The sequence below is a fragment of the Acipenser ruthenus genome, chromosome 28 (assembly GCF_902713425.1).
Source record: "Acipenser ruthenus chromosome 28, fAciRut3.2 maternal haplotype, whole genome shotgun sequence".
NCBI classification, from domain to species: Eukaryota; Metazoa; Chordata; class Actinopteri; order Acipenseriformes; family Acipenseridae; genus Acipenser; species Acipenser ruthenus.
This window is the reverse complement of record NC_081216.1, coordinates 4,551,324-4,572,003: the sequence shown is the minus strand read 5'-3', so window position 1 is coordinate 4,572,003 and position 20,680 is coordinate 4,551,324. Positions and strand designations below refer to the sequence as shown.

The 20,680-nt window shown below is 38.9% G+C and overlaps 1 protein-coding gene across 10 annotated transcripts in view; it reads left to right on the top strand.

The window, feature by feature from the left end:
• LOC117434865 (supervillin-like) overlaps positions 1 to 20,680 on the top strand; it is a 103,886-nt gene that overhangs the window by 54,647 nt on the left and 28,559 nt on the right. For 7 of the 10 annotated variants that reach the window (XM_059003262.1, XM_059003261.1, XM_059003264.1 and 4 more), the window contains 9 exons: positions 5,364 to 5,411; positions 6,028 to 6,096; positions 11,584 to 11,655; positions 12,268 to 12,415; positions 16,761 to 16,850; positions 19,343 to 19,429; positions 19,674 to 19,854; positions 20,052 to 20,224; positions 20,391 to 20,546. In XM_059003262.1, coding sequence (XP_058859245.1) covers positions 5,364 to 5,411; positions 6,028 to 6,096; positions 11,584 to 11,655; positions 12,268 to 12,415; positions 16,761 to 16,850; positions 19,343 to 19,429; positions 19,674 to 19,854; positions 20,052 to 20,224; positions 20,391 to 20,546 — 1,024 coding nt within the window. The remainder of the gene's footprint in view (positions 1 to 5,363; positions 5,412 to 6,027; positions 6,097 to 11,583; positions 11,656 to 12,267; positions 12,416 to 16,760; positions 16,851 to 19,342; positions 19,430 to 19,673; positions 19,855 to 20,051; positions 20,225 to 20,390; positions 20,547 to 20,680) is intronic. The other 3 variants (XM_059003266.1, XM_034057539.3, XM_059003263.1) reach the window with 2 other exon arrangements.

Genomic DNA, 20,680 nt, shown 5'->3' with positions numbered 1-20,680 from the left:
CTTGATTTAACACATAACTATAAAACATACAGAACTTCAAAACACTCAATCAAGAATACAATGGTGGCGTTTACATGCACAAGTCATTACAGTTTTCCTCACAACGTGTTTGCCGTACTTCTCAGGAAATGCGTTGCTATGCAGTTCTGATTTAGGAAAAAAAATTGTCTGTACCAATGCAGATTACTCAATTCATAGTCATTTAGTGGAGGGGATATTTAAATATCCCCTCCACTAAATGACTATGAATTGAGTATTAATTAGGAAAAGAACGACTCTGAATATCGTGAGGAGAGCTTCATGCGTTGCCATGAAGATAAAAACATTTAACAAGAGAAATGAATTCACGTGTTGTCGTGCACATTCTGAATTACGCCACGCATTAGCTACTTGTTTGTCTGGTTACCTTTCCAACACACACACACATGCAAGCACCACAGTTGCCAAGTCTGCTTATAATAAGCGGAATTGGGCTTGTATTTTTAAAAAGTTGCTGTAATTTTTTGAGAGTCGCAGGTTGTGTGATTGACTGGACTCTTGACCGGAGAGTCGTGTGTTCAATCCCCGGTGGGGACACTGCTGCTGTACCCTTGAGCAAGGTACTTTACCTAGGTTGCTCCAGTAAAAACCCAACTGTATAATTGGGTAATTCCATGTAAAATAATGTGATATCTTGTAACAATTGTAAGTCGCCCTGGATATGGGTGTCAGCTAAGAAATAAATAAATAAATAAATAAATTGACTGGTGTAAAAATTATGGAATTTGTATAAACACCCCCACTCCCCTCCCTCTGAAATGGAGTGGGCTTGTTTGAGCTTGTTTTGATAGGCAGTGCCACTTTTTTTTCTGGCGAGACTTGGAAACACAACCCACACGCACGCACACACACACAAAATTATATAAAATATATTTTCTACTAAGTACAAGTTTTACTACTTAGTATTTATATATACAGACGTGCTCAAATTTGTTGGTACCCCTCCACAAAAAACGAAGAATGCACAATTTTCTCTGAAATAACTTGAAACTGACAAAAGTAATTGGCATCCACCATTGTTTATTCCATATTTAATAGAAATCAGACTTTGCTTTTGATTTTTTATTCAACATAATATTGTAAATAAGAAAACAAATGAAAATGGCATGGACAAAAATGATGGGACCGCTAACCTAATATTTTGTTGCACAACCTTTAGAGGCAATCACTGCAATCAAACGTTTTCTGTAGCTCTCAATGAGACGTCTGCACCTGTTAACAGGTAGTTTGGCCCACTCTTCCTGAGCAAACTGCTCCAGCTGTCTCAGGTTTGATGAGTGCCTTCTCCAGACTGCAAGTTTCAGCTCTTTCCATAGATGTTCGATAGGATTCAGATCAGGACTCATAGAAGGCCACTTCAGAATAGTCCAATGTTTTGTTCTTATCCATTCTTGGGTGCTTTTAGCTGTGTGTTTTGGGTCATTATCCTGTTGGAGGACCCATGACCTGCGACTGAGACAGAGCTTTCTGACACTGGGCAGTACGTTTTGCTACAGAATGCCTTGATAGTCTTGAGATTTCATTGTGCCCTGCACAGATTCAAGGCACCCTGTGCCAGGCGCAGCAAAGCAGCCCCAAAACATAACCGAGCCTCCTCCATGTTTCACTGTAGGTATGGTGTTCTTTTCTTTGAAAGCTTCATTTTTTCGTCTGTGAACATAGAGCTGATGTGACTTGCCAAAAAGCTCCAGTTTTGACTCATCTGTCCAAAGGACATTCTCCCAGAAGGATTGTGGCTTGTCAATATGCATTTTAGCAAATTCCAGTCTGGCTTTTTTATGTTTTTCTTTCAAAAGTGGAGTCCTCCTGGGTCTTCTTCCATGGAGCCCACTTTCGCTCAAAAAGCGACGGATGGTGTGATCAGAAACTGACGTACCTTCACCTTGGAGTTCAGCTTGTATCTCTTTGGCAGTTATCCTTGGTTCTTTTTCTACCATTCGCACTATCCTTCTGTTCAATCTGAGGTCGATTTTCCTCTTGCGGCCGTGCCCAGGGAGGTTGGCTACAGTTCCATGGACCTTAAACTTCTTAATAATATTTGCAACTGTTGTCACAGGAACATCAAGCTGCTTGGAGATGGTCTTGTAGCCTTTACCTTTACCATGCTTGTCTATTATTTTCTTTCTGATCTCCTCAGACAACTCTCTCCTTTGCTTTCTCTGGTCCATGTTCAGTGTGGTGCACACAATGATACCAAACAGCACAGTGACTACTTTTCTCCATTTAAATAGGCTGAATGACTGATTACAAGATTGGAGACATGTGTGATACTAATTAAAGAAACTAATTAGTTTGAAATATCACTATAATCCAATTATTTATGATCTTTTCTAAGGGGTACCAACAAATGTGTCCAGGCCATTTTAGAATGTCTTTGTAGAATAAGTAATAATTCATCTCTTTTCACAGCTTCTTTGCTTTATTCTATGACATACCAAAGGCATGCAAGTATACATGATAAAATAGCTTTTAATTTCATCACTTTTCAGGAGGAATGAAGCATTATTTCAATGAGCTGTAAGGGTACCAACAAATTTGAGCACGTCTGTATATGTGTGTGTGTGTGTGTTTGTGGAACATCTAAAAGTTAAATTTCATTAACACTAGAACCGCCTTTTACAATACATGTCTTTATTTTGAATATAACCTACAATATTCTATTTTGGTTAGTTCTCCAAGATGTTTGGGCCAACCTACCTGCCGAGTTCCTTCAAAAACTGAGTGCAAGTGTACCTAGAAGAATTGATGCTGTTTTGAAGGCAAAGGGTGGTCACACCAAATATTGATTTGATGTAGATTTTTCTTCTGTTCACTCACTTTGCATTTTGTTAATTGATAAATGTAAACTATTAACATGTCTATTTTTGAAAGCATTCTTACTTTACAGCATTTTTTCAAACCTGCCTAAAACTTTTGCTCAGTACTGTATATATACACACACGGATGAAGGCTATATTTGCATCCTGAGCCATTAAAAAAAAAAGGCATAATACCACAGTTGTGACGTCAAAAAGTGATAATTCCTCTAGAGGAAAATATACTTGAACTTTGACCCATTCGACTCCTCGAGACCATCACTTTCAATTCAAACACAAAATGCCTCGACAAAATGTTTCGACAACACCCACAGTACAGAAATGTTCATTAATGATCAACAAAATGAGAATATGTTTTTAAAAAAAAATTGTAAAACTGGTAAATGCGTATCTCAGAGAAACTGGAGAGGAATGGGGAATTAAAACAAGGTAAAGGCAATCATCCAAATAAAGCTGAAGCACGAACGGATAACATAGAATGTTTGTACAGCACTGAAACACTACGTTTAAAAAACCCCAACTGTAGCCTACTGCTGAACCTCGTCTTCTTTAATATTAGCATCACAAGGGTAGCCTTGTATTATAAAAAATAATAGATGGGCCTCTTCAGTGAGTTACAGGAAAACAATTCCATCTTGGGTTTCTGTGACAGTTTATAAATTACTCGACCTTCAGTCTCATAATTTATGATGTCACAGAAACCCTGCATGGAATTATTTTCCTGTAACTCACTGAAGCCCATCTATTATTCTATATATTTCTAAGATAGTTTGGAAACACTTGCGGATTCTACATAATTCAGAAAAATTTAAAAAAAGTATTTCTTAAGGCCCCAGTTGTAGCATTCAAAAGAGAAGCTAATTTAGGTAATATTTTAGTTCGCAGTAAACATAAAAGAATAATTGACAAAATAGGTTCTACGAACATGTGCGCTAGTAGATGTAAATACATAGACAAAAGTAAAAATATAATTAAACATAAGAACACCACATATCCACTAAAAACTAATACCTACTGTAAAAATAGCAGTGTTATTTATGGAATAGCCTGTGAAAAATGTGATGAAATCAAATATGTTGGAGAGACTGGAACTACTTTATATAAAATAATTCAGAACCACCTTTCATTAATTAGAAATAAAAAAATGAATGAACCAATAGTACAGCACTTCACCAGTCAAGGACATGACATAAATGATGTTTGTAGTATTAGAACAGCTAAAATTAGACAATGCGACATATAGAAGAATAAAAGAAAGTAAATAGATAAATAGACTGAACACGATTATGCCAGCGGGACTCAACAGAAAAGAATGAACTAATTAACTTCAATAAATATATAACATTTAAATAAATAAACAAAATTCATTCAAAAGTTGTGCATGCTGATGCGCTGGGGAGGCCAAATCAAGACTGATCCTCAGAGCCAGCATTGCATGATATAATAAAAATATAAGTTTATATAAAGTAATGTTAATTAGAATTAATACAGATTCAAAGATAGAAGTAAAAATGATGTCACAATAGATAGAACACCATTACATCATGTAAGAATAAATCATGGATTTGAATAAGAAGTTTGCAGCGGTGTATCTCATTCTAATACACCACTCTAATATGTTTGAAAAATGCTACATGTCAGGATTATGATTATATGTACATTTATATTTATATCAGTAACACATACCAAAGATATATTTACTTTTCAACCTTAATAGATCTTAATGACTTTGCCTTCTGCTCAATGCAGTCAGCAACAGCGTCTTCTTGTTTTTAATATAATTTGCTTAATTGTGGTACTTTATGTACAGAGCATTTTGACAGCCAACATTTGAAATATTTACTAAAGCTATCATAGGAATTAAAAAAAAAATGTAAATGAATATAGAACGCCGTTTTGCTAATTTTAAGATCCTACTTTGCATCTGTTTTAGTGAGCGCCATCTTTTAAACAGCTTCAGTTGTTTAGCATTATGAGGTATGCTTACATAGAATTCATTATGCATGTGAAAAATAAGAATGTGGCAAAAGACAAGTTTGTTTCTGCAAATATACCCAGTGGTAGTTCCATTAAATGTTGTCCATCATGTGTAAACAAAATGCTTCTCATATAAATCCTTGTTCTTTTAATAGCTTTGGCTACAGTTGGCAGTGAAAGTTTCCCTTCCCAGCTCTGCACAGCTCAATCCTGACCATACAGTCCTGCGCCTCTCAAGCGATCAGTTCAATCTTAACTGTGCTTGGTTGTGTGGTGGCTTTGTTGTGATGTTGATTACAGTGTCCACTGGAAACTTTGAACCCAGCCTCCCAGAGGTGAAAATCATCAATCCTGGTGAATTAAGCTGTACCCGGCAGCAGATTCTACTCATTGATTCACTCTAATCTTTTTTATTACTTCATTGCCCAATTCTCTTTTCAGATGCTTTACCTGCGTTTCACCTCATGCTATCCCTTTCACTCAGTCTCCTCCTTCTCTCCTTCTCTCCCTGCTCCCCACCTCACCCTTTAGGTACAGAGTGAAAATACCAATGGTACCACTATGTGCACTTCGTGCTGGGTAAGCATTTAGACAATCTAGAGTCTGATACATAGAGAGGCTGGATTCATTGCTTCTTTCAATCTTGTGTCAAGATATGGTCTAGTTGGACGAGGAATCACAAATGTCAGCTGACTAAAAGTAAGTTCAAACTGACATGAATAGTTTAAGTGAAGCTGCTTAGCTAAAATGATGGTATCATACTGGGGTCACTGGTGTTTTTTTTATTGATATTTTCATTACCACCCTGATACCATTTGATATGTCAAATTATGAAAATGTTCTGCCAATAGCTTATGATATTTTGGCTACCTTTAACTACCATGCCTTAGTACTGATTGGATAAAGGCATCTGCTAAATAAACAAATAATAATAATAATAATAATAATAATAATAATAATAATAATAATAATAATAATAATAATAATAATTGAGCCGTTGCATTGTCATTGTAGTGCATTGGACTGCCATACTATGTTATGTTTTATGAATACACCTCTTAGTTATATTTTAAAGGCTTGTCGAGGCTACAATTGAAAGACAACGAACCCCAACAAGTGGGATTTTAATATACTGCACTGAATTGAAAGCATAGGCCCTGTTTTCCTTTTCACATCTCCTTCCTTCTTTTTCTAGGACCCAGTCTATTCTTCTGTCTTTCTCCCCATGAGCACTAAATCCCAGTATGTAGTCTGTTATAACCAGGTGAGATTGCATGCTGCTTTAACTTCTAGATGTAAATGAATGCATTAAACAGTTGTTGGGCAACTCACATTTGTTGAGGGTCATTGGCTTAATTGGGGCTGAACTTGTGTCTCCAGACTAGTGTTTTACATAGAAGGGAATCTTCAAGTATGTTAGATCATAACCAATCATAAGTGACACGGTCATGGCTACTAACTCATGGGCCATATTCTCTGTATATACTGTTCTTCCTGTAAAGCAAAATCATAAAAAATAAAGCATAACTAAACACATTCCATATCTTCAATGACATATAGGGGTAGGTGTACTTAAGTTGTACGCCTGTCGAAATTTTCGCAAACCAGTTTCAAATCAGTCGGAAGTCTTGGGTGAAATGTACTAAAAAAGCACAATGCTGTTTGTTACTTTTTAGGGAATGTTGTGCGGCAGCAGTTTTTCTTTGAGGTTCAACCTTAGATGAATATGTAATTATGGGCGTTCCTGCATAAATTCGCAAAAAATGGGCGGGTGATTTTTCTCGTGCGTTTCCAGTTGTGCTCAATGCATTTTTGAGGCAAACAACCAAATACCTATTTTTCCCTAAAAGCAGGGTGTACTTACAAGCCTTGAAAACAAATTTTATATGACATTTCTGGTTTCTCCAACATGCTGGGAGCATTAGATTGCACACATGTGCCGCTAAGCCCTCCAGCTCATTCTGAACATCTGTATAGGAATAGGAAACATACCTATTCTATTAATGTGCAGGTGGTGTGTAATTAAGCACAATTTAGCACTGTACCCCTGATTTAATTAAATAAAAACGGACAGTATACATTTGGCTTATAGGCTACTAATGATAATACAAATTAGTGGTATAATGCAAAATTTGTTGCTGGTCCTTTTGAAATTCGTTTTAACGAGAATTGACTGTCCTCCTGTAAGTATCATAATTTGTCAATGCAGCACCATGATCTGTTTTGTGTTAATTGTCTACGCTGCCAAGTTAATAATAACAATAATAATAATTAAAAAACTGTTAAAATCATTTAGTTTCAATTTAAAATAATATTTTATTCGCATTGTACACCAATGTGTACAATGCAGCAGCATGGTTTATTTTGTTCTATAATAGCGGTAGCCTACAGGCTAAAGTAAAAAAAGTGTGCTAGGTGTTCATTTGATTTTACTGCTATGCTGTATACTGTATAGGCGTACTGTACAGATTTATATTTTTGTTCATAATCTAATGTGTAGCCTACCCAAAACACATTAGTGTTATTTCAGCGCAATGATTTATACATTTAAAATACACTGAGCACTATAAATGTATGTGTGTGTGATTTTATTGTATTTTTTTAAACTTGACACCTCTAACAAAAACAGTGTTGTTTTGATTCTTGGACCCTTGCATGTATAGACATTATCCTTCTGGCAGCAACAGCTTTAAACTTGAAATGTATTTCATCACCAGGATAGGTCTTATACTGCAACCTCAGGGTCACAGTGAAAATAAAAACACCCTTACACTTATTTAAATGATTTATTTAATGAGTATTGGGAGTACTTATGAAAATAGTTTGAAATACTCATTATGCTATAATGTGTGTATATTAGTGCAGTCTGACAACATTAACTAGATACCTGTTGTGGTACTACTGATATTAGCCTGGGGTTTGTTAGGAACTTTACAGTAATCTGGTACATTAAGTTTTAGCTATCATAAGTATAAGTATACGTCATTATCCATATATATTTTATTAAAATGTACAGGGACTTCAAGTTACCATTTTGAGAGCCCACAAATGTGCAATTATTTCCCAGAAAGCCTCTACAAACAGCAAAGTATGATCCCATGCAATAACAAGCAGCTTAGCTCTCAGCTACAAACCATGTTGACTCAATTAAAATCGCACACCTGCATGTGCTTTAAATAGCAGCTGTCATACAGTTCAATTCGAGCCAGTAAGATGTGCCAAGAAAACAACTGAGATACAAACACTGTGCGGCACTGCTGGAGCAGAAGGAGTAATGACACCTTTACTTTTTATTTTGCTGTTACTTGATATTTTTTAAATGTAAAAGTAACTTTCCATGGGACTTCATAGTTCCTCAGTTAAGCAAATAGTATTCCTGCTTCATACAATTATGGATATCTTGGTAGAACTGTTGAATTTAAATCAAGGGAAGTAATGTTAAAACTTTACAATGCATTAGAAAGACCTCACCTAGAATAATGTGTTCATTTCTGGTCACCTCGTTACAAAAAGGATATTGCTGCTCTAGAAAGAGTGCAAAGAAGAGCAACCAGAATTATCCCAGGTTTAAAAGGCATGTCGTATGCAGATAGGCTAAAAGAATTGAATCTATTCAGTCTTGAACAAAGAAGACTACGCGGTGATATGATTCAAGCATTCAAAATCCTAAGAGGTATAGACAATGTCGACCCAGGGGACTTTTTTGACCTGAAAAAAAGAAACAAGGACCAGGGGTCACAAATGGAGATTAGATAAAGGGGCATTTAGAACAGAAAATAGGAGGCACTTTTTTACACAGAGAATCGTGAGGGTCTGGAACCAACTCCCCAGTGATGTTGTTGAAGCTGACACCCTGGGATCCTTCAAGAAGCTGCTTGATGAGATTCTGGGATCAATAAGCTACTAACATCCAAACGAGCAAGATGGGCTGAATGGCCTCCTCTCGTTTGTAAACTTTCTTATGTTCTTATAACAATGGGCCTGCTTTGCAAGTAAGATCTCTTGATCTACTCCTCCTACTATGTGCTGGATTTGCCTGACCTAAGCACCATGTTACTGGATGCTCAGCGGATGCATTATCCTTGCACTTGTTCCATATTGTATTCTAGTAGTATTTGCACTTACTGTGAACTACACCGTATTTAACCCTTGTATTGCACTGTAACACATGTAAGTCGCCTTGGATAATGTTATCTGCGAAATAAAGTAATAATAGTAAAGGGGAGTTACTAAAAACAGTAATAATGTTTGCAGTTTTACAGAAGATGTTACTCTAAGCTGTACTTACTAAAAGAGTTTACTAAAAGGATTCACTTATGGAAGAAACTATTAATATTGCTGATGCCCAGGTACAATTATTTATACATGCTGTAAAGAAAAAGTACCATCGATTTTAAAACAAGTTTTAGGCTCATGTGTAGGGCTGTGCTGTGCGTTTTCGGATTTGGTATGCAATGCATAGCTGCTCTATAATGTCTGTTTCACAATGGATCGGTGGAAAATTAGATATGAATTAAAGTGGTACACTACAGTATTAGATACACTCTGGTTGAAATTTACTGTTATAATTACTGTTTTAAAGTGTTACATTGCTTAAATATGCATTTATATGGAAAGAAATTATGGCAATGTTATACATGAAAATCAATGGATTTCTTTTTCTAACATTTTCACCGCATGCAAATGTTGGTATTAGTTCGGCAAATGAAAGGTTCTTTCATGCATGAAAAGGGTCAAAACATACCTGCATGTATGCTACTGGGGATGAGATTAAGTGATATTTGTGTTAACATGTTATTTACTTTGGTACATATTTCTGCTTTCTACAATCACAGGAATGTGGTGCTTATTTAGCAGTTTCTGTTCATTAGTTAAACTGTGTTCTTACCCCTGGCTCATTTTGTAAAGCCCAAGCATGACCATTTTTTTTTCAATGATCGCAGAGTAGTCTAATGTCCCAAGCTGCTACTTTGCTGTACCGCTATTTGTTTAATGTAGCAGTAGTTTCAGTGTGTTACTGTGAAATGTTTACTTAAATGAGATATCGAAAGCTGGCAGCAGAGCAATTCGATTAGCGTCAAAGTCTTTACCTCTATAAACCTACAAATGTTTCAGTGAAAACGACGATCATAACTTTAATTAAATTTGACCAAACAGGGTTGGATCTAGAGCACTTTTTAAAACCTACTTTCAAATGTAAATGTATTCAAGAAGAGAGGCATTGAAAAAGATTGGAGCTTTTATTTGATCGTTTTGGAAAGCAGGTCTGACAGTCTTTCTATGGACCAAACAAGCCATGCATTATTCCTCTTAGCTTTTAAAAAGCCTGGTTTTGTAAGTGAGAGTTGAGGAATTAAATAAACAATGACCCATGGACACACCTTTAGTTCTATGGGCACAGTTTGCATTAGCGTCTGCACAGACGAGCCCCGCTGGTTGGTATATTGACATACTAACTCATGTAAATCTGAGCTTCAAGTGCCCTGCTCCTACAGTGTGTTTCTGTATTCTGACACTCTGAGACTACATACCAGCACTGCTGCTTGGGTCGCTGTAGCAATGAGGCGTACTTCTCGATTACACTAGCATATTTCAGAGGGTCCCTCTAATAAACCCTGAGTAGCTAGGTCACCCGCTCCGCATGACTGAACGCAGGAAATGGCTCAGTCTCTTTACTGCTCAGCTCACTGTGGATCAGGGGGGAGAACTCTTCCTCTAGCATTTGCTGTCCGCCTGAACAAATTGTATTTATTTAGGCTTTTTTCCCGGAATAGGCCCATGGAGGTTGTCCCAGGGCAACAGGCAACACACGTTACATCAATTCACACCGTAAAATGCAGTTTGCCTAAATAAATATCTGTGTCTCTGGTGTCTTAGGGAATAAAATGGTGTTTTAGGTTAGCAGGGAAGGGTTAATTGCCTTCCCTGCTAAAGCAGTTCATGTGCAAACTGCTTGGGCCTGATTGAATGATTAATAAGCAATTGAGCCATGGCACAGCAGCATCAAAGAGGTGGAAATCGCTCCCTCTGGGTTGGGTATTGTTCACAGGAGGAACGTAAGGTAAATAGAGCTAGAAAAATAAACAATTGCTACTGGTCCATATCCAGCATGATGCTTGTTTGTTTACTGTGCTTGTATGTCTGTGCTGGCCACTATGCTGTTTTCTTTTGGAAAGTGTTTTGTTTTGTTTTGTTTTGTTTTGTTTCAACCTTTTTATTTATTTATTTATTATAGTCATACCTCGCAGTATGGTGTCTCTCTTCCTGGTCTGATGTCACCACAATCCATCATTGTCACAATTAACTAGAAATGAGTCATTAATATTAACATCCTAAAACAGAAAATACTTGTATCCTAAAAAATGTATACTGCTCTGTCAATCCAGGCACTTGACCCAATAAATAAAGTTGCTATAAAAACTCCTTTTGTATAATTTCCTTGTTCTTCTTCCATTATATTCTAACAGTGTACATTTAAAGCTGAGGGAACAGAAAGCCACTGTGTGGCTTGGCAACTTTCTTTCAGGAGACTAGATTTCAGGCCACTGCACGGTACACTAGGAGAGACGGGGTTGATACAGCAAAGTTGCTTCAAACTAAGTGTCCCGGTCTCCTGGAATTAGGTTTCAAGTCACTGTTCCTTAAAAATGGCTTTGTGTTCCCTCAGCTTTTTATTAATGTCATGTCTTTGTTTTTCCTAGTTTCTCCTTTTATCTATATTTTCTTTCTTTCCTCTCTCTCTTCCTTCAAGACTACTCTTTCCTATGAGGCACAGGAGGTCTCTGCGACACAGGGTTACACTCTCCCTGCCTGGAGACAAAAGGTGACATTCCATATGCTCTTTTCAAATCATCCCAAGGGTCAGAAGAATAAAGCTGAAGTTTGGCAGAGCTATAGGGGCTTCTGGGCTGTTCAAGCCTGTGTTCTGTGTGACAGTGCTAGATATTGAATACTGTCTAACTTATTCAGAGTCATGTTCCTGCAGTCAGTTTGATAAAAGTGAGGCACTGTTTCACCAACCCCCAATTTTAACATCTAGCTTGCTGGTTCTGCAACTGTTCTCTGTGGATTGTTTATAAATTGAAGTTCTGTCATCAATACAAAGCATAAAGTCTGCCATTGTACTGTGTTATACCATGCATTTTTCATAGTGTTGTCCTCTTCTCAATGTTACAACGCACCTATTAGATTTCCCCATTATGTCTTTGCTGGACAATACTGATTTATTAAAAAGAAAATATAATACATTGGATAATGATTAAGTCTCGGACTTCAGACATATTGATTCTCAAATCATTATCCAATGTATTTAATAATAATAAAATACATTGGATAATGATTAAGTCTCTGACTTCAGACGTATTGATTCTCAAAATGCCATGACCTAAATAATATAGTAATAGTAGGAGTAAACCAGGGTTCCTTGTTTTTAAAGAAAGCGACGGCAGAGGTGGAGACGAAGCTGACCCTCGCTGAGAGAATGCAGACCCTGCAGGAAAAGGACCAGCAATGGAAAGTGAAGGGAAAAGGCGCCTTCAACGACTCCACACAGTTCACTGTAGCTGGGCGCATGGCAAAGAGAGGTTTTTTTTTTGTTTGTTTTTTGCATAGGAGAAACGTAAGGGAAAAATTAAACATATTGAATATGTAACTGTCTCAAGTCATGGAAGGCAATTATGTTTTTGTCAGCACCAATTAAAACTCTTTGGAAAGTAATACAACTGCACAAAGGAACAAAGCTAACAAGAAATTGCTCAGAAGGATAATTGACCTGCTCCGAGCTGTAGTTAAGTTGCCTCTTGCTTATACAATTAAAATGGTTTTATTCCTTTATGAACATTTGTGCTGGCTGCTAAATATGAGCTCTGAGTTGTCGAGGCCACTTAAAGTTGAAATGAAAAATCTCTTTAATCAGTGTGGAATTAACAATGGTTTCTTTGACAAGTCAGTCAAAAGATCAAAACTTAAATGAAAATGTTTTTAAAATATTTTATTGTTTAAAAATGAATTTTTTTCCCAGAAGATTGGTAGCACTATAAAGTAGGTCAGGGCTCTTCAACTAGTTTTTTAAGGGTGCCAGATTGGAAAAAAGTTAGGAGTAGGCAAGCCAGAAGTATAATATTATATAACGTAATATTAGTATATTGAACAAGACTTGCACATTTTATCATAAGAACATAAGAAAGTTTACAAACGAGAGGAGGCCATTCGGCCCATCTTGCTCATTTGGTTGTTAGTAGCTTGTTTATCCCAGAATCTCATCAAGCAGCTTCTTGAAGGATCCCAGGGTGTCAGCTTCGACAACATTACTGGGGAGTTGGTTCCAGATTCCCACGATTCTCTGTGTAAAAAAGTGCCTCCTATTTTCTTTTCTGAATGCCCCTTTATCTAATCTCCACTTGTGACCCCTGGTCCTTGTTTCTTTTTTCACGTCGAAAAAGTCACTTGGGTCGACATTGTCAATACCTTTTAGAATTTTGAATGCTTTAATCAGATCGGCGTGTAGTCTTCTTTATTGAAGACTGAATAGATTCAATTCTTTTAGCCTGTCTGCATATGACATGCCTTTTAAACCCGGAATAATTCTGGTCTTTACTTCCCTTGATTTAAATTCAACACTTTTCACTATATATCCGAGCATCTTGTTGGCCTTTTGTTATAGCTTCCTCACATTGTCTAGATGAAGACATTGCTGAGTCAACATAAACTCCTAGGTCTTTTTCATAGATTCCTTCTTCAATTTCAGAATCTCCAATATGGTATTTATAATGCACATTTTTATTGCCTGCTTGCAGCACCTTACACTTTTCTCTATTAAATGTCATTTGCCATGTGTCTGCCCAGTTCTGAATGCTGTCTAGATCATTTTGGATGACCTTTGCTGTGCATCAGTGTTTGCCACTTCTCCTGTTTTTGTGTCATCTGCAAATTTAACAAGTTTGCTTATTATACCAGCCCCGACGCAAAGTAGGTCAAGCCATTGGCAAGCCCCTCGGGTGAGGGCCGTCACACTACGTGACCCGAGGCACCACCTTCAGGTCTCAGCGGCGAAGGAAAACCGAGCCCCTACATAGACTGCCAGGAATGAGGGCCCCGGTTTGTCCGCGCAACAGCGTTCCGGGAGGCAATTCCTGCGGCCTCAGACCCCCTTTACCGTACAACAGCTGCAATATTGCCGTGCTTGCACCTCAGATACCTGGGTGCTCGCTACTGTATACAACAGTTACGTGTTGCAGTTCCGTTTGGGACCTTTCCCTCCAAGGAGTCTCGCACACTTCGTGTTGGACCCTCTTCAGGTCTCAGTACTCAAAGAGGAAGTGGCAGCCTTGATGTGCAAGTGAGCCATCCCTCTCGTAGACCCCACCTTCTGCGGAGAGGGGTTCTACTCGAGATATTTCGTAGTACCCATGAAGGATGGCGGTTTCCGCCCCATCTTAGACCTAAGATTCCTAAAGGAAAGGAGGTTCCGAATGCTGACTCATTGTTACATTCTCCAGTCCGTCCGACAAGGCGACTGGTTTACCACCGTGGACTTACAGGACGCGTATTTCACATTCCCATTCATCTAGAGCACAGAAAGCCTTCAGGGAAGTGTTATGAGTTCTCTGTGCTGCCGTTTGGCCTCTCCCTGGTCCCACGTACGTCTTCAAAGTGCGTAGACGCTATCCTGGCCTCCTTGCGTTGCAGGGGATCAGAGTACTAAACTATCTAGACGAATGGCTAATCTGTGCTCAGTCGCGGGAGGGAGCAGTGTCTCAAACGACAATGGTGACGCAGCATCTGACGAGGCTAGGCCTCACCATTAGCAATGCAAGGAGTCAGCTTTGCAGTGCACGACATACTTGGGACTCCATCTGGATTCCAATACGATGTGCGCATACCTGTCAGACGACAGAGTAGCAGCTGTTCAGGGTTGTGTCTCCCTATTCATTATTATTATTATTATTATTATTATTATTTATTTCTTAGCAGATGCCCTTATCCAGGGCGACTTACAATCGCAAGCAAATACAAATACAGTCATACAATAAGAGCAAGAAATACAATAATTTTTTTCAAGTGTGACAAACCACAATTCAATAATACAGTAGATAATAGTGAGAGTTACATCAGGATATGATTAGATAGTGATAGTTACATCAGGATATGATTAAGTGCAAAATACTACAGGTTAAACACTTGGCAGATTACAATATTCTGAAGTACAGGATTAAAAGTAGTAAAATAGGGGGCAGATAAGAGCAAAATAAAGCATATTTAAATGAAGGGTGATAGTGTCCCTGGATACAACAGAGAAGTTCTACAGGTGCTGTTTGAAGAGGTGAGTCATAAGGAGGCGCCGGAATGTGGTCAGGGACTGGGCAGTCCTGACATCTGTAGGGAGGTCATTCCACCACTGCGGAGCAAGGGTGGAGAAGGAGCGGGCTCGGGAGGCAGGGGAGCGTAGCGGAGGTAGAGCCAGTCTTCTAGTGCAGGCGGAGCGGAGAGGTCGAGTGGGGGTGTAGGGAGAGATGAGGGTCTGGAGGTAGCTGGGTGCAGGGATTGAAGATCCCTAGTACAGTTACAAAAACTGTTGGGTCAGACGGCCGCAGCCTTATCGGCCATGGAGCAGGGTCTGCTACACATCCGCCTGCTCAAAGCGTGGCTCAGTGCATTCCATTTACACCCGAAGTGCGACAGTGTCAGACGACGGTGTCTCGCACATGCTCAGCACCACCTCCCACCACCGCACAAATGGCCCAGAATGCTCCTCTCTGCATTCCCACCAATACTGTTGCTCCGCCATTCTTGGAGAAGGTCCGGTTAGAGTAAGCGACAGTTCTTCTAGTGGTCCCTCGGTGACCCAGGAGAACATGGTTCTCGACTCTATGCCACCTCTTAGGAGGCCAGCCCTGGGAGATCCCGCTTCACTTGGATCTCCTCAGTCAGGCATGGGGCACTCTCTGGCATGCAGAACCTGCCAGATTCTAGTTATAGGTCTGACCCCTGAAAGAGACCGCTGGACAGCCCTAGGGCTATCTGACACACTGGTGGCTACTCTGCAGAGCACTAGGGTAGACTCCACTAGGTCGCTGTATGCATATAAGTGGAAGTATTTCCAGATTTGGTGTCTGACTAGAAGTCACGACCCGCTTTCTTGCCCCATGCCGGTTATCTAGCAATTTCTGCAGTAACTGCTCGAAGCTGGAAGATCACCTTCCACATTGAAAGTGAACCAGGGTTACGGTAGGTAACCTAACGTTCTGCTGCATTCATAGCGCTGATAATGTTAGATGTAGCTAGATATTACTACAGTGCGGACCTTGGGTCAAACCAATGTAAATGTAGGGTGCAGTGTATCATTTTTTATTTATCAATGTCGGCCTTCTGGAGTCATCTAAATGCCTTTCCACTTTTTTTTTTTTCATTTTAAACCATTTAAATGCCAAACCATAACAAAACATAGAATAGTGCATATACACAGAGCAAAAAAGGGGATGGGCAAAATACATACACAGAAAAAAACCTTTTACACAAGTAAAATCACCCACAGAGTACGCAAAGCGTAACTCAATGGAATTGGCTGCGTGAGTCTCGCTGAGTGGCTTAGTGACTGGAAAGAGGTGGTGTGATGCACGCTTGCTTTGCCGGATACAAAAATAAGTCACAAATTGATTTACGATGTTACTGCTTTTGTTTTTTCTTTTCCATATTTATTTTAGTTAATTTTCATAATTTTTGCTGACTGTCAGCAGGTCACTTGCTTGTCCCTCGTGGGCCAGATGCTTCTGTGTTTCATAAAACCAACAGCTTTTATTAAACACAGAAGCATCTTTTGTTAAACGTGTTCTTCTTTTAACATTTAACATTAGTCCAGTTCTTGTAACACAAAAGAGATTTCAGGGTAAGTGTATTTTGTAACACTAATACCCTTATCTTTCTCCCCAGGTTTAGTGTCTCCAGTTTCAGCACACGAGGATGCGCCCTTATTCCACTGCAAAAAATCAACCACAGGAACCCCAGTAAAACCCCTGGAAGGTGAGACCTGTTCAGTAGCAGCATTACCTGTGCTCCCCTGAATTTACTTCAATGGACCAAAGTATAAAATGGCCAAAAGGACAAACCCATGTTAATAAACTACGTTATTTATAAGCATTATTTATTAAAGGGCTGTTGTTTAAAATCATTGGTGCTACAAAGTGAAGGTGCCCACAAACTAAGCTTATAAAATGTGATGCTTCTACAGCTATGGCAAAAAAGTTTTGCATCACCTTCTAGAATGGATTAATTTTGCTTCATAAAGTCGCATGAAACCTGCTGAATGTTACGTTAACATATTAAATTACATATTGCTTTGTAGTTTTCCATATACTTACAAAAAACGGACAATTGAAAAACGTGACATTTCGAAATCTAAGTAAGCAGTAAGGCACGACAGGGTGTGGGATATACTCCGGCTTCAGGGATTTGAGTTTACTAATGTATTTTTTCAAACTTAGTACAAGGCAGAGAGGATTACCCGGGGATGGAGTAAATGAAACCTCTGAGTTTTTCTTTATTTGATTCATTATAATTCTTGTGATTCTTGGTTTGTTCATTCAATTTTAAAGTGAAATATTCCTGGCCGTTTTAATCATGGCAAAGCGCAAACGAATTTGTTTTTAATCATGCAGACCTTCTTTGCCACGTCTGGCCATATTTAGCTGCACATCAAACCAACTCTTTCTCATAAAACCTGCGGCAGTGTCAGGTGACAGTGCTGGGGAGGTTTTTCATTTTTTTAAATTGTCCTTTGTGATCCGGGTGTAGTGACAGGAGATATCCATTCCAGATTTGCAGCACCGCTTCACATCAAAGATGTTGTTTGCATTTTGAAATACTCAGTCATTTATCAAATTCACTTTGCGGTTTATGGCTGGACTGTTTAAAAAACGGTTAAGACCAGCTCGTAGGGTCACATACCTTGAGTGGCATAAAACCCCTGTAGAGGAATTACTTTGAAATCAATATTTAATAATGTTTTGTTTTAGCCAGTCAGATAGGACACCCGATGCCCAGGTAATGGTCTTTTGTGTATTTTTTTCTTCCTTTTCTTTTTCTATGTCCAGAAGCTGCGCTTCAGTAAGTTCAAGATGTCTAGTAGTCGTACTTACTTTTTTTTTTCCACCACTTGAATTAGTGTTGGTGTCCGATTCAGACTCATCCAAAATCTTATCTAGAGCATGGTTTCCCAAAAGATGAAAATTGACATAAATCTTGTCAGTCATCTTTATTGTGAATTTAAATATAGCTAGCGGTTTTTAAAATAATTTTCTATTATTGTGGTTAGTCATGTTTATCAATATACATTTAAATATGGCTACTGGTTTTTATTTCAAAATTCTAGTGGTGTATGGATATCTACAAGTGATTCACCACGTTTTGAAAAGAAGTGCCTACCCATGGGGATATGCTGTAATATTCACACCCCCATATGACCGGGTTTGACCAATCAGAACAGAAAAGACCTATTTTTATGACATTAAATACTGTACTACTTATTATGGCTTCCGGTAGACTTTTGCAATATAATTTTCAAATTATTTGTTGATTACATGATGTTAAATAAAACATCTAAATTATGTTACTATCTTTTTTTATTATTATTATTATGTCTCAGCCTTTAAATCATGTTTTATTTAAGTTTTTAGTAAGGCATTTCCTTAATGGGCCTATCAGGAGGTGAGTGGGGTGGGTACAGAGTGAATGTCAAGGCAAGTGTTCACTGTTAAAAAAAAAGTCTGTATTTATTTATAAATCAAATAATAAATCTGCATCTCTACCAGGGATGGTATTGGGGGTATACGGCAGGTTTTCAATCCCCAAACAAAAGGAGTTCATACAACAGTTATGGTCCGTTCTTTGTGCATGGAAAAGTGCCCTGTGTTCAGTGTTGCTGGTGCTGTGCTGTGCTGAGCTTTGAGTACAGTGCTCTGGGTGTTTGTGCTGGCTCTCTGGCTGCAGCTCCCTGGCTCCTAGTCCTCTACAATAAACAACAAAAACAAAACAAACAGCGCTCAGGCTTGTTAACACGTTCATTTTCCCAAAATGGCCGACTTCTGGTTCCGACCTGCCATCGGGTCGGGCCATCTCTGGGAAAGCGTACCACCACCCTTACATGGTTCCCTTTCTGGTCGGGAGGTAGACTTACAGCTCAGATTCCTTCTCTCCCTGTCACAGGGCCCTGTGCAACACAGCCAGAGCCCTGCTCATACAAGGGTCATGTAATTTGTTTAGCTAAGTACAACATTATAAAGTTTTTATTTTTTGTAGTGCTGGTATTCAATATTATTTAAGGCACAACTTTCTATATAGCTGCTAAAAGTGCCAAATAAAAAAGAAACAGCCATACATTGTAAAGTTATTTCAATTATGTTTATATAAATCTTCTATAATCGTTTTTTTGTATAGTTAAAGATTACTGCTTTCGTTGTTCACAATAACATATTTGTCTCTCCTGAAGTTGTAATGTATTTAATCTTGTTTTGCAGAGATTTCCAGCAGGTCTGGTGTGGAGGTTGAGGGAGATAAGAGACTTGATAAACTGGAGTCCTTCCTGGGAAAGCTGCACAATAAAGGTACATTACACAACTCTTCTGTTTCATGCACACGACCCCTGCCCTGGCACCATTTGGTTCTATCCCATGTGGTTTATATATTAACAGTCACATATGCAGGAAACACTTCTCCAGAATGTGGTGGAGGAGCATTTCTTATAAAGCGAGTATAAAAGGTTCTCTTGCCATCTCATGAGCAGTGTATCCTCCAGCACAGAGCAGAGGAAGGCTCTTTTACTCACTATAATCTCTGTTGTTATTCCAGGGACCGGGTTCCAGGAGACCTCAATCACGGTGACCACAGAGAGTGTGAAGGAGGTGATGAAGCTGGATGATGACGAGACCTTCAGCAAGTTCTACAGCACATCGTCCAGCGTGGTGACCTCCAGCAATGCTCTGGAGATCGAGGAGGACTTCAGCACCATATTTGAGGCGCACTCTCCAAAGCAAGTCATGTCAAATTAGTTCATCCTTCTGGTAGCCTGCAGACTTTGTTTTCAGGTCTGAAGACAGAATGACCAAGATTTTGGCTGCCTTTGGTGTACTTTGTTTTTACTCTTCCTTGCCGTATTACAATCAAAACTTACTTCCTGTGTTCTGCAGTCCGTTCAGTAACACTATGTATCGTGTTGCCTATTCTCAGGCTGACGTCTACAGTAACGGAGCATAAACGCGCAGTGAGACCGACCCGTAAAACCCGCGCCTCCCGCAACCCTCTGAAAGTCCTGGCAGCGCGGGAAGACATCCGACAGGAGTACACTGAGCAGCGGCTTAACGTGGGCGTCCTCGAGTCCAAGAGGATCCAAGTGGAGAGAAGTAAATTAACTTGCTCAGATAGCAGCATGTTTCAAATGCTTATAATACAAAGCTTATATACAACTTCCACTCCTAATAAACTTTGTTTGACATGGTATTGGAACATGGGGCATTAAATGAACTATTACAGATTATTTTTTTTTTTTTTACCATTCACTTCTTCCAGTGGCAAAGCACTCCAACTATGCAGATGTGGCCCTGGCAGGTCTCGCCAGCAAAGAGAACTTTAAGAAGGTGAACCTTCGCAATGTGAAGTCCACAGAACAGGTTACAAACAACAGTGCAGTGCCGTTCAACAAACTGATGCTGATCCAAATTAAAGGTGAGGCACTTTACAAAAATAATTTGAGTGTTAATTATTAGACTATGGTATTACATTATCCATGAAACAATTGAAAAAAACAGAAGTCGTCCTGATCTTAATGAAAGTAATGTTGCCTTTTGTATTGGTGCTTA